General features: G+C 44.5%; 1 protein-coding gene across 6 annotated transcripts in view; it reads right to left on the bottom strand.

The window, feature by feature from the left end:
- RALGAPB (Ral GTPase activating protein non-catalytic subunit beta) overlaps positions 1-14402 on the bottom strand; it is a 2310294-nt gene that overhangs the window by 2171088 nt on the left and 124804 nt on the right. For all 6 annotated transcript variants that reach the window (XM_085618929.1, XM_085618931.1, XM_085618928.1 and 3 more), the window contains exon 4: positions 3330-3493. In XM_085618929.1, coding sequence (XP_085475055.1) covers positions 3330-3493 — 164 coding nt within the window. The remainder of the gene's footprint in view (positions 1-3329; positions 3494-14402) is intronic.

The following is a 14402-nucleotide window of genomic DNA, read 5'->3' on the forward strand; positions in this document are numbered from 1 at the left end:
CGGTGCTGAGTTGCACCTTTCCTTTTAAGCCTTTGGAGCCGAAGGTTTCGGTACTTAAAGCAATATTTCTCGACTCTGCCCTGAGCCGGAAGGCTTGACTGGCTGTTTCGGTGCCAAGCCAGAGGGCAGGGTGATGGAAGCAGTCTCTCGGCACAGACTATGGCTAGAAGGCAGTGGAGGCCCAGAAGCCTTTTGTTTAATGGAAGAAAGTTTGGGAGGCAAAGGGGCTTTGTTACATATGGCAACCTGTCCAGCTGGAACGTCTTCAGACTCTAGCTCGATCTCCCGGTCAGAGTCTAGTTCACAGATAGAGAAGGCCTCCTCTTCTTACGCTGCCTTCATTTCTTCGTGCTCGGTATCTTCTCCGAATATGTTCAATGTTTTGCCTCTGAATGTCCCTTCGTCGAGCCAGACGATCCTGCAAAGTCTTCTTCGATCAGAATGATAGACAAGCGTCGCAATCTTCTTCCTTGGGCTCCGGCTAGAGGCACAAGTTGCAGACTTTATGCAGTTCAGTGTGCAAGTACTTTGAGTGGCACCGAGGACAGAACTGAAGCGAAGTCTGTTCCATCGGTAGAAGACTGGATACTATGGAACAGACGTTAACTGACAGCTAGGCCCAAAGGCCACCAAAGAAGTCTTCTCAACTGAAGATAGTTTTCTACGTTTGACATGTGGAGAATGGTGAAACGCGTACGAAACAATACTGATGAGGGTACAGTGGGTTGCGCACCAAGGGGGTCCTAAAGATTTGTTTCTAATCGGAGTACTGCAAACCACATCCGAACCCGATGGTGGAAAGAAAACAGTCTAACAATGGAGTTGACGCCCATGCGCATTATCACCGAAAGGAGGAGTCACCTTACCTCGTGACTGGGAAAGACTTCTTCGAAGAAAAAAAACTTGCAAACATCCAGCCCAACACTCCAACACTAGATGGCAGGAGTATGCAAAGCATGTGTATCTACAGCACACATGCCTCGAACATATCTTTTTCATTTGATTTAGAGCAAAGAATCAAAGACTAATTTTCATCATGGTATTTTAAAGTTCACCCTAAATGATTCAGAGAAGTTCCTGTTTTTTTAACTGTCATCCGAAACAAGCAGCGGCAAAGCAAGAGGTCTGCCTTTAAAGTGCTAATGTATGCAGACAATGTGTGCGCATGCCTGTGTTTTCTTGTGTTAGAATAAAGCCAAACATATATGCTTTGTCAATGCTTTTCGAGATGAACCCCCCCGCCGCCCATTGTGCTCCCATAATCAATTGCTCATTGATGATCGTTACTGCCCGGAGTTATTGAGCTTTATTACTTCCTAGACCAATGAGATAAGGTGTTGCATAGGGCTATTGATGAACAATAATTGCCAGGGCAATTTTAGCACAACTGTCTTTGGCCATTGACAGACACATTACTGCCTGGGCCATTAACAATCATTAAAGCTTGGGGTCTGTTTGCGTTACTACTACAAAGTCCATTTCGCATAGCTACCTAGATCACTCTGTACGTGCATGTGCATGAGTACATGAATGTGCGATATATGTCAATGCATGCCTTGATAATGAGTATTTGTGTTCATATCTAAACAGCAAACCTATTTTCTTGGCCAATGCTTGTTCCCACTTTGGGGAATTGGAAAATGGAATCAACTTTTTTAAAACAAGAAAATGGTCTATTGTGAATTTATACTAAAACTTATGAATCAGCTAATAAACCCTTCCCAGAAAATGTAACTGCACTTTGGTGACTGGGCCAACAATTGTGGCGGTAAAGTGCCTGGGCACACCATGGTAGCTCTCCAGGTAGGGGAACAGTAAAAGCCACGGGGGGAGAATAACAGTAAAAGCTCCTGGGAGAAGGACAGCTAAAAGCTACTGAGAGGAGGATACCAACGGTTTCTAAGAGGAGGACATCAACTGGTCCTAGGTAAACAGTAGTTATACCTGGCAGAACGCCAGTTTGACCTAACCTAATAGTAGCTCTACATAGGAGTAACTGTTCATGAGGCTAGGAAGACAATTGAATAGTTTGCTCTTTTCTCACAGCAGGTTCTGTTTCCATTTTAACAGACCAAACCCCAAACTTCTCTTTGCATATGAAACCAACCCATGCTGGCAGGCAATTAAAGGCAAATATGTCCATGACAGTAGGTCCCGTGGCTCTTGGACAGAGGAAAATGGTGAATGAAATACTTAGAACTGCTATTCCAGCCTGCAGTTGTCTAAGGGACCCCGCTGTCAAGAAAGTCCAACCAAAAGGAGGATGCTGAGCAGGGGTGGGGGGGGATGTTGGAGGCTGGGAATGCAGGTTTTAACTGCATGGCACAAACATAGGCACCTCGTAGCTCAGGGCATTGTCGGAGCAAACAAGTGAAATCCGCATCCTGCTCTTCAAGCAGCTGAACAACACTGTTTCCTCAACTTATGTGTGCAGGCTTGTCTACCCACATACAACACCAATAAACTCGTCATCTCTGCCCAAGAATGAAACAATGGCTTAAGAAATCTTCCAGTTCGCAATACTCCAATGGATGTTATTTTGGAAGTATGCAAGAATTCTTTATTTATTGGCCATTGAGAAAAAAGGCAGTAGTAGCTTTCTGGGGTAGAAGGATAGCCTGAGGTAACCTCTGAAGCCACTCGATAGCCCTAGGGTCATATGGGAAGGGGTATTTGAATGGCTATTGAGCTATCCGAAAATTAAATGGAAAAGGTTTACATAGCAGTCACCATAAGATTTGAAGTCTTCTTTCTTCCTACAAGCACATAGAGGAATACGGGCACCTTCTGCTTCGATGCTTCTACTATCTGGTCTCAAGAGTTAAGGAATGTCTGGAATACTAATTGTGCACTTGGAGGCACATTTCTCATCAGATTGTGTGTTTTGTGCTGTCTGTATACTATACCCATGATAGAATGTTCTAATCAAATATCTTTCCTGATGCTTTCTGTGCTGCTGCTTTAGACTAAATAAAAAATGTTAAGGCCCAAGGAAAATCTTGATGAGTTGTTCCATTCACATAGTGTGGGGTTCTGCTGTAGAGGACGCCACAAAAATAGCCTGACGCATTTGTTCATGACACTGGGAATATATGGCAGTAACACAGCATGCATGGCTGTATAATTAATTTGGCTTTACCTAGGATTGCTGCAGCTGGACATGTTTGGCTGTATTATATATAGAGACTGCACCATTGCATTATGCCTGGCCTTAAAACTGTTAGGCGTGCAAACTTTGTCAATGTTACTCCAAAAGCTATCCTTAATATCATAGTGCAAAATATTCACTTTAATAAAATGAGTAAGCAAAAGAACAGTAAACAACGTACCAGGGACAGTTGGAGCAGCCAAAATGGTATCATTAACCTGAAGTAGAAATAACAACAGAGCTTCCCAAGTCTCCCTCGCCATGATGGATGATTCACGAGCCAGTTTCTGGACAGCTCTTAAAACCTGCATGCACAGCCTGATTTGACTTGGACCTTGATCCAGCCTATAAGACAAGATTAATAAAGTTCATCTTAATGGAAATATTTTCTTCAACAAGGCAAAGCTCTGCGGGCAGTACATTCATGGGTAGAAGTGACTTATTTGGTGGTTTAGTGTATCACATGGCCCACATGTTGGATTTGCATCCACTTATCACCCATCCCCCCTTCCCACATCTCCTTAGACAAGTGTGCGCCCAAGTCAACAAAAATAACTCTAAAGTTCTTTGCCTTTTTCATTTGTCGCGCAAGCCCCATCCTCTTCCTGTCCTCCCTTACCTCCCCCCGTGCCTCTGCAAGGGAAAGGCAATTAGACGAAGAGCAGCTACTGTTGCCAAATGCTCATTATGCTTGCTGCAGTAAGGAAGGAGACACTACTTGGAGAACCAACACACTGAAGGAGTTGGAGTGAGTAAATGGGAAATCAATGGTAGAGGCACACATCGCAAGAACAAGAATATCACCTGTTCAGCACTGGTATGGCCAGGAAGGGCCCTCAGGAAGAAGGACAAGTTACTTATCTTAGGTAACGCCTTATCTAGTAGAGACTCCTCTAGCCACAGATTCCTTACTTTAGAATATTCCCCAGGCGTCAGACTGCATCCGGAAAAATTTGGTGAATAGTACCCCGGCACGTTGGGAGGTGGTGTTATTCGGTGCCTATATAGGTGCCACACCAGTGCACTGACATCAGTTTCTTTTTGCAAGTTTCCAGGCCAGAAGTGCAAAGCCACAAGGAACTTGGACCACTGGTGCATTAAGCTAGGGCTCTTAAAACGGGAACAACCCTTTACTCTAAAATCCGCTTGCAGAGCAAGAAGGATGAGTGGGTCGGTAAGCAATCTGTGGCTAGAGTCTCCATCTGAGAAGGTGTTACTAAAAGGCAAGTAAATTATTAATCTGATAGAGACTTCTAGTCGCATATTCCTTACATTATAATAGACAGGGCTTGAAAAATCCACTGGCCATCCACTATAGCGAACCAGATTTAATCAGGACAAGCTATTTTTAGGGCCTACTTGCCCTTTCTGGCGATCTGAAAATCCTCTAACTTCAGTCACAGAGGGCAAAGGCTTTCAGAGACAGAGGTTAAAAGTCAGTTTGTCTACCTACATTTACTTTATTTCTGTGACTGTTCGTTAGAGGATTTTGTAAAGTAAACTGTGTGACAATCGCATTGAGGTCAGTTCACAGGTCAAGTACATTATAGTTAGGTCGAGTAAATTTTTAAGGTTACTAGACCTGCAGGTCTAGTAAAATGTTTATGATTTTTAGAACCCTGATAGATACCCAAGAAATACTTCCATAGGTGGGAGCTGCAATACGAATTAAACTAAGAAGTCCTGTAGGACCAAAAGGGTAAAGTAGCCATCACGCCCTTCCTGGCTGTCCAGGAAGTAGTGCTTCATAAACGTGTGCAAGTTAGCCCACATCGCTGCCTGACAGATATCCATGACATGAACTCTGCAAGCTAAACCAGTGGTCGCAGCCTTGGGTCTGGTAGAAGGAGCTTGCAAGTCTTCGTGAGGTTGCTTGTTGGCCAGTGCGTAGCAGATCTTGATACACTGCACTATCCATCAAGAGATGGTCTGTTTCTGCACCGCTTTCTCTTCCTTTGCTCTGACGTACCCCGCAAAGTGTTGCTCGTCCACCCGGAACTCTTATGCAGTTTCGGTAGAACGACAACACTCTTTCTGGGTCTAGCCAATGGAGTCTTTCCTCTTCTTTAAAGGGGTGAGACAGAGTGTAAAAGGTAGGTGAAGAGATGGATTGGCGAAAGGGAGTTTCCACCTTAGGTAAAAAAATATGCTCTAGTCCGAAAGACCAGCTTGTCTGGGTAAATGTTAAGGTAGGAAGGATGTGTTCCAAGTGCCTGTAACTCACTGACTCTCCTGGTAGATGTTATAGCCATTAGGAAGGCCGTTTTAATCTTGAGACGTCTGAGTGGACATTTGTGTAGAGGCTCGAAGGGTGCACACATCAATAATGTGAAAACTAAGTTGAGGTCCCACTGTGGCATAATGAAAGGTCTTGGTTGGAGCATGTTCTCAGGAACCTATGAACAATAGGGGAATATGAAAAGGGATGGCTGATCTGGCACCCACAAAAATGCTGAGATGGCCGAAAGAACCTTTTTAACATGCCCAGAAAACAGCCTGCTGGGACAAGGTAAGAATGAACAAAAGAACCTGTGAATAGGGTGCATTTAGAGGGTCAAAGTGCTTTTCTGTACACCATGTCACAAACTTGGGCCAATGCAGGCGTATGCCGTCCTGGTGAAGGGATGTCTAGCTGCCATTCAACATTGCAGACTTTAGGCAGAAGGTCAAAAGCGGTCAACTGTCACTGCTCAATCTCTACGCATGAAGGCAAAGAGTTTGCAGGTTCAAATGCAGAACCCTACCCTGCTGATGCAACAGAAGATGCTCTTAAAGAGGCAGTCTGACTGGGGGGGGGACCAGTGATCCAGCTCAACAGCTCGGGATAGCACTCTTTGTGCCCAATCCAGAGCCATCAGAATAACTTGGGCCTGGCCAATCCTGATCATCTTGAGAACTCTGGGCAGAACTGGTATTGGCGGAAAGGCATACAGGACACTGGGGGTCCACTCGCGATGGAAAGCATCTCAGAGTGAGAGCCCCCTTGGAAACTCCAGCACGCAAATCTGCTGTCACTGCGTGTTCACGTGGACAGATCTAACAAAGGCTCTAGCCGCTCTTGAAAAAGACCTTGTTCCATCTAAGGATAGAGACATTATTCATTATCTGCTTGGCATCTTCAGCTGAGTTCATCAACTTTGGTGTTCAGAGAGCCCTCCAGGTGCTGAACCACTAGGGATATGCCCAGGTGTTCCAGTCAAGTCCAGAAGTGCAGGCCTCTTGACAAAGGGTCCACGACCCCACCTGGTTTGTTGGATCACCACATGGCGGTGGTGTTTTTCGTGAACACCTGTACCAGCCTTTCTCTAATTGAAAGAATGTGAGAAGCTGGCCTAGTATATTATGTACACTTGTGTAAGTGGACACCTTGCACCAATCCAGACAACCCTTATGGTGATTTAAAAGGTCTTAGACAACCTTAGAAAGCTCTTTAAGCAGTAGCTGTGGAGAGCAGCCTTCAGGCTTAGTCAAGGAGGAGTGTAAAGCAGCTTGTTTTATCAGAATGCAATCTTATAGTATAGATTAAGTGAAAAATAACCACACAAGGTATTTATAAAAATATGTATTTATTATAAAATACTCTCTAACACATACAAAAATCTCCTACCCGGAGATATGCACAACGCACACAATACTTTGCGCCAGCAATCACAGTAAATAGCACGAAATACACAGTGGGCCCCAGGGGGTGACCAAACCATATACTAAGAAAGTGGTATAAGAACCACGATTAGAGTCAAGCCTATGTCGAGAGGACGTAGAAGTGCTGGGGACCCAAGGAACCACCTAAGGTCAGTAAGTAGGAGCCCCGCGGAGAGTGTGTGCAGTGTGAGTAAACAACCATGTGCTCCGTACAGATCTACGTGTGAGTCGCAGTTGGATTTTTAAGGATTAAGGGCCCTTCCCAGTAGACCCTGACGAAACCCAGTGAAAGACAGAAGATTGTAGAGCCACCCCACCTGTGGAAACCCTACTACCCATGTTACCTACACCAGGGAAGCCGGGTGCATACGTTTGAAGTGGTGTTGCAAACAGTCGTAGTTTCCAATGGAGGACTTCAGGAAAGTGCCACTGCTGGAAGTGGAGAAAATGTCCAGTTGAATCCAAAGATTGATTCTAGACAAGTACCTGCAAGCAGAGGGGACAGAGTCTATGTTACTCAGGAGTGACCAGGAGACTTGGAAGACGAATGCCCTCCGATGTTGGGTATTGCAGGAGAGTTGACAAGGGCCTCGACTCTGCAGCTGTGAGGACCAGGCGAAGGGATTGGAGTGCTGAAGGGCCGGTGTCCAGCGGGAGCACAAACACGCCTTGCCAAATGCAACCAACGCAGGAGCAGAAGAAGGAGCTATGTCGGGACCAGCAAGATCCAGGGGACTCACCAAAAGCAGGGGAGTCAGGGCAGGCCCTGTGCAATCAGGGGAGCCCACGAGAAACAAAGGTGACCCTCAAATGGACCCACAGGCAGGAGGCACTGGAGTCAAAAGAGGACCTCAAGCAGCTTACCAAAAGATGCAGGACGCCATGCACACGATGCGGTGTGGCTGAAGATTCTGGTCACAGGAGATGCTCGAGGTTGGGGCTACTTGGAGCATGAAGATCTTCTTGGAGAGAAGTCAACAAGACTTTGCAACTGCAAGTTGACACGGTGCAGAGGAGTACGGTTATTGCAACCCCCACGAGGGATGCTCGCCTCAAATTTAGTGAGAGGGTAGAGCAGGCCAAGGGAGTTGTGGAAAACCACCACCTGTGTTGCAGAGCTGTTCAGAGTCTAGAGGAGCTCAGGATCAGAAGACCGGTCGACTTAGTTGCGGTGCCTGCGGATGCAGGGAAGAAACTCCTTCACACCAAGGGTGATTCCTTCAGGTGTCTTTGATGCAGACAGGCCTTGGAAGGTTCATGCACAGACGTTGCAGCAGACTGGAAGGGGGACGAAGTTGAGCCCAAACGAAGTCCAGAGTGCCCAGACGGTAGAAGTGGCGTCTGATCTGAATCTTATCCCGCGACAAATCTAGGGACCTACACCCAGGCAAGCCTTTAAGTACCCTATGGAAAGGGTTGGAAAGTTTCAAGGGAACCTCCCAGAGGGAGGTTACTCCCATGTCCTTTGTCCAGTTTCACACCAGAGCGGGAGCCAACGGCTCCCAGGACTGGTTCAAACTGGACTATGCATGGGGACACCAATGTGTCCCATATGCAGCTAAGCGCTTCCACCCTCCCCCAAAACACCAACTCCTGTTTGGGAGGTGGTCACACCTCCCTGTGACAGGATGCTTATTGTTCTGTCTTCCCCTGCTCGAGCTTGCCTCTGGTCGACAGCAACCATTTTGTGCTGTCCGGGTCTGGAAGACTGGCACCGGGGACATGGTGAGCCTAACGGAGGGCTCTTCCAGTGCTCGGAAACGTACCTCTCACACAATTTATGGTGTGGGGGGTATGATTCCAACATGTTTGATACCAAACATGATCGGATTTGTTGCAGCCAGTTTTGAGATGGTCATCACGTAATTATGCGGTGCTCCTCTATATAGTATATGGCTTCTTCACTGACATCCCAGGAGAATGGACTCCGTAGGCTGTAGGGGTGTCTGCTCATGCAGGGGCACCCTCTCACTTAGAACCAAGCACCCTGCCTTCAGGATTGTAAAGGCCTGCTATAGGGGTGACTTATACGTTTCAAGTGCAGTGACCCTAGATATAGGAAGCCTATATCTTTAGTATGTGGTGCTAGCACCAACTTACATAGGCTGAAATGGCAGGCCTGTAGCTCCATTTTGGTTTCTCATGGGTGTCATAATGCATGCTTCAGCCCATGGGAAACCTCTGGAGTACCTATGACCTGGGTACCTTGGTACCATATACTAGGGACTTACAAGGGTACCCCAGTATCCAATCTGGGACGTACACAAGTACTGAAAAAAAACAATTTAGGGAGAAAGCAGATAGACTGGGGGCCTGATTAGCAGGATCCCAGTCAGACTAGTCAGTAACAGCTTAGCACCAGGCAAAAAGATGGGGGTAACCATAAAAGCCGATCCTACTTTCCTACCTTCTCACAAAGAAGAAAAGCTTTTTATGCCAATCAGCCTGCCTAAGGTTCCAACAATATGACATGGAGTTCTGTTCTCTACCCCTCCCAGATGACCGCCCAAGCCCCGGAGTGACGCCTCTGTCACTACAGTCAGCTCTTGAAGGGGAAGAGAGAGGGGCCAGCTTATGACCCAATCACGTTTAGTTAGCCACCACTGCAGGTCTTTTGTAGTTCCATCCAAATTCTGGACTATGTTGGATTGATTCAGCTGATGCTGCGTCCACTGGAACTTAAGGCCCCACTGCAGAGCCCACATATGCAAATGGACATGCATCACTAGCAGGATTCCAGGAGTCCCAGAAGCCTCAACAAAATCCAGGTTAGAGACTGAAACATCGGTATCATAGCCTTAATATCCTGAACTTGCTGCTCAGTAGGATAAGCCCGAAACTGCACCTAGCCCCAAAAGGTCCAATGAAAGAGAGCATCTGACAGGGAGTCAGATGTGACGGGCACATTGAGGTTTGACCCCTGGTAATGCACAAGGTTCACAGTAGTCTGTAGGTGGGAGATGACTGCCTGTGGAGAGTCTGCCTTCAACAACCAATTGTCAAGGTAGGGGAAGAATAGAATCCCTAACCTCTGGAGGTGAACTGCGACCACAGTCATCACTTTAAGGAACACCCAATGAGATCTTTTAAGGCCAAAGGGGAGCACAAACTGAAAGTGTTCTTCTCCAACTGTAGGCAAGCAGAACAGGGATGTGAAAATGGGCATCCGGCAAGTTCAAGCTATACAATCCAGTCTCCTGGGCAGACCAGATTTGTGCAGAAATCTTGAATCTCTCCTTATTTAGGAAGAGTGAGCAGGCGCAGGCCTAGAATGGGAAACTCGAAAAATGGACAGTGGACCAGAAGTCAAGTGCAGCACCCATACCGTAAGTTACCAATAAAATTTAGATGCAAGACAATTTTGTGTGCAGATTACCAAATGTGCCCCCTGTCCAGAAGCACCGCCCCTCTCCAGGGGATACAGAACAAAAAAAAAAGCTAGATTGGAGCTGGACCACAACTGGTCAAAAAAAGTCCATAAAGAAATATCCATAGATCTTGAAGAATCCTAATTCAATTAAATGAGTCGCTCCAAATGCAAGATATATGATATTTTTCTTCTTTGTTATTCCATTCGTACAAAACCATCAGCCAACGCATTTCGTCCTTTTTACATAGGATATCTAAAGGGATGAAAGTCAAAAAAGGTATATACAAGACATTTACAAAAAACACACTGTACAAAACCAACATTTATAAACACACAACATATATTACATAGATAAGGCATACAAGTAATAGAGAAATCACTAATAAACCATAGCCAAGTTGGCGCATACCAACCACGACATGAACAATTTATTAAAATCACAAATAATATTGACATACATAGGTCAACTAACAGAAGAAGAAGGAAAATGGAAATTGAAAAATAGAGTGAAATGAGTGTCTGAGATTAAGCGACAACTATGACCTTCGCGTAAGAAATAAGACGACAGAAAAACACGTCACCTAACCGTGAGACTGCCCCTAAAACAGCATGAAGGAAAAATCAATCCGTAAACACGACGGTGTTTCTGAAACCAAGGGCAGCCTATTCCATGTACATCAGTAACACTTAAACCTCAATGTAAAATACCCCATGTGGTAAACACAAATGGGGACCTACCAATATCAATCTGGGGCAACTAATAATCCAGTATGTTGTTACTCGGTTGCAAGAACGGTCTTGAGCGAAAATAACAGTATGGTATCTGAAAAAACAAGCCACAAAGAAATCTTATGATATTAGTAGCGTATCCACCATTGTATGTAGATGGATAATAGCGTGGTTATGTTATTGTGCTGCCTACCTGTTCAAAATTTCAAACGAATAATCCAAGTGGAGCTGGTACAATTTTGTAACGTAATCCAATGTCCAAATGTATAAGGTTTCAAGCAGCGTGAGGTATGATAGCCATAGGACAATATTGGCATGCAAGTTCAATTAAGGACTAGCACATAGCGATGGAGAAAGGAATATAATATTTATCTTCAATGCATTATGTAAATGGATCACTGGAAGTGACAAGCAATGTTGAATTCTTAATGCATTGAAAACAATTTAAACAGCGTTTTCCAATGAACAATCCTGGTCAAGGCAAGCAATTCCGAATTATATCCTGCACCTATAATGCACTGCTAGCCAGACAGAAGTTTGTTATATGTACAACAACCGATAATGGAAACCGTCGAGAAATGAGAATTATTTGAGAAAGAGATAAAGGGTGATTATAATTGGCAATATATAGATCGGATGTAATTTGGGTAAAGAATGGATAAAATTATGTAGCACCAAAAATGCGGACGTATATCCACTATGCAAGACAACCCGCATTCACCAAGCGGCTTATGAGATATCTAGAACAAGTGACCTGCCAATTAGGTATAGAGACACACAGGTCCACCAGTCTGCAGAAGTTAATTAGAACCACCATCCCAGAACATGGCAATATGTTTAGATAGAGTGGGAGACAGTAATTGTCAAAATGTTACCCATCACTCGGACCCCGGTAGTTATGCACCCAAACACCGAATTTGCTAAAGCCATGTGGTAGCCAAACACACACAGGCAAGGACCAAAGCGATATATACTTGGGACCCAAGTACCCTCACAAAGAACTTGTACACAACGTGCCTCGGGGCATAAGCGGTGGCTAATGCGACCCACTCATTCCAGAGGTGACCAAACTTACTTCAAACGAAGTGCAGTCTGGAGTACTTCCGTCTTCCAAGCGACCACAAAGAAGCTGGACCGTTTTGTAGTCCATCTTTTCTGACGCCGGACAAAGCAACATGATCGCGTGGCAATTTCACCACCGTGAAGGAACCAAGTGCCTGCCTCTACATCAAGGGTCCCCCATATATAACTAACACAAACGGTGGAATACATAATGGTAAAACCCCAGAAGCATACTCAATAAATGTCAGAATTCTAAAAACGAAAACCCCTGATTTATGTAATCTCCAACCGGATCAAATATATAACCGTTGAGAATGAAAAATTGCCAAATTGCATGCCTAAAACAACCATAGCGAAAAATCACTAGGTGTTAAGATTATATTATCCAAAAGGCGCACAAGCAGAACTGCAAAGAATGACTATGTATAAGTATCAAAAAGCGACATTGCAGTCAGTTGCCTCATTTCACCCAAACTTGCAGGATCCTGTTACCGTCGGAGATGGAAGCCTAATGCGAAGTATAGTGCCATGATAGATGGGGCTGATGTATATTGCCATCGTCCTTCAGGTGGTAATTATGTGTTTTCCTAAGCGGGCCATAAAGGTACACCGCAAAGTTGCGGGTGTGCAAGTTTACAAGTAGTACGCACAGCGTATTGCTAGAACAAAGCAGTGTAACAAGTGGCCAGAAACACAGTGAGAATAGAAATAATGCTCCATGTGCACATTGTAGCCTATAGCTATGGGAATCTTTGGTAATATGAAAGTAACAGGTGCCGAAGCAACTGTATACCGATTGCACTGCTAAAAGTACATCAGTATGTACTCCACTGAACCTATGCTTGTTGCTGATGAATAAAGTAAACCATGAATGTAAACAATTGTTGTGTTGGTTTCAACTCATTTAATTCATGAGCCTCCAAACCCACAAAATGAATAAAGTATTGTCATCAATGATGTAATGAATAAACATTGTAAATGAGCAATAATTATAAATTCCTTGTTAATACACATTGAACAATGCAGATACAAAATTCCAAAACGTTATGCATCATGACAGTAGATGTTGAAAATAGCCCAATGCATTTCGGGATTTACAGCAATCCCTTCTTCAGGGGCCTGTATATAAAAGAAAAAATTAAATAAAATAAACAAATGTCTTCCTTCATTTTCATTTCTATTAGTAAAAAAATATTTTGATAACATACATCGTCTAACATTCCAGAGAGGTCCGATCGTGCCTGTACTTGTCCTACACATGCACCGAAAGTGAGGTTAAAATAGAGAAATGAACCTGTGCGTGGGTGTGTTGGCTTAAGAAGCCGGATATGAAAAAACAATCGATTCCAAAAATTGACCACTACATGCCACTGTTAATGGTTATGATCCAGTGAAACACCACCTGAAGACCAGTAGAAAATACATATAAGAGAACCCTTACGTGAAAACTGTCGAATTTAGCATTTCAAGATAAATGGGTTCAAGCTTCTCCTAATGCAGTCAAAGGGAGAAAAAATGCGTAGCAATGCTGGGGTCTGCTTCAGATCCTTGCAATAGCCTATGTACAAAGAATGGTAATGTGATTTGGTAAAAACGCTATATTCTGGTACAATGGCGTTTAATTACTCTGTCTTGTTAAAGGAAGTCACCATATTTACCTCAGAGTGTGCCAAGGACAACTCGGTATTGGAGTGGGGATCACGAAAAAACAAGCCTTCCTTAGGTCATGTGAAAACAGCCTTTAAACAAAAAGCGGAATAACTCAAGATGCCTGCTCCCCCCACGTAAAGCCCCCGACCTATCCAGCAACACGCCAAGTTCCTGCATGCTGAAGTGTAAATATGCCTACCTCGCGTGGCCCTCCGAAACTCTTCAAAGTCCTGAAATGTAAAGACGAGCTCCGTGTAGAAACGCGCTCGCCCATCTTGTAATGAAACGCTTCCGGACTGTTATAGGCGGATGCGCGGGGCATGCGTGAGCCGCCGAGATTAAGGAAGGACTAAAATTCATGTTGGCCTGATGAAAATTGAATCCATCTTGAGATGGCGCGTTAAAACTGGCCGTGAACATGTTGCAAAGTTCGCGTAAAGTGTGTTCAACTATGAATTATACGCTAGATCAGTAACTCTGATTTGTGATTAACTAAACCAATGCTAAAATGGCGCTAAAAGCCTCATGATGGCAAAACTGTGCACCTTTGTACTTGTCAACCCAATGTAACCCCGTTCCTGTAATGTAATGTACAAAACGCTAATTGACCCTACGGTGCAGAAAAAGTGTAGACATGCTTCTACGCAGATACGACCAAGAAACTGGTACTGTGGATGCTAAAAAAATGTTATGCCCAATCCAAAATGGCGTATTATATGTGGAATCTATGCAATGTGAATTCGATGAGAATGATGAATGAAATGTGCGGACTGTGAAAAAAAATTATTTATAGAAAAAACG

This window comes from Triturus cristatus, chromosome 7 (genome assembly GCF_964204655.1).
Source record: "Triturus cristatus chromosome 7, aTriCri1.1, whole genome shotgun sequence".
Lineage (NCBI taxonomy): Eukaryota > Metazoa > Chordata > Amphibia > Caudata > Salamandridae > Triturus > Triturus cristatus.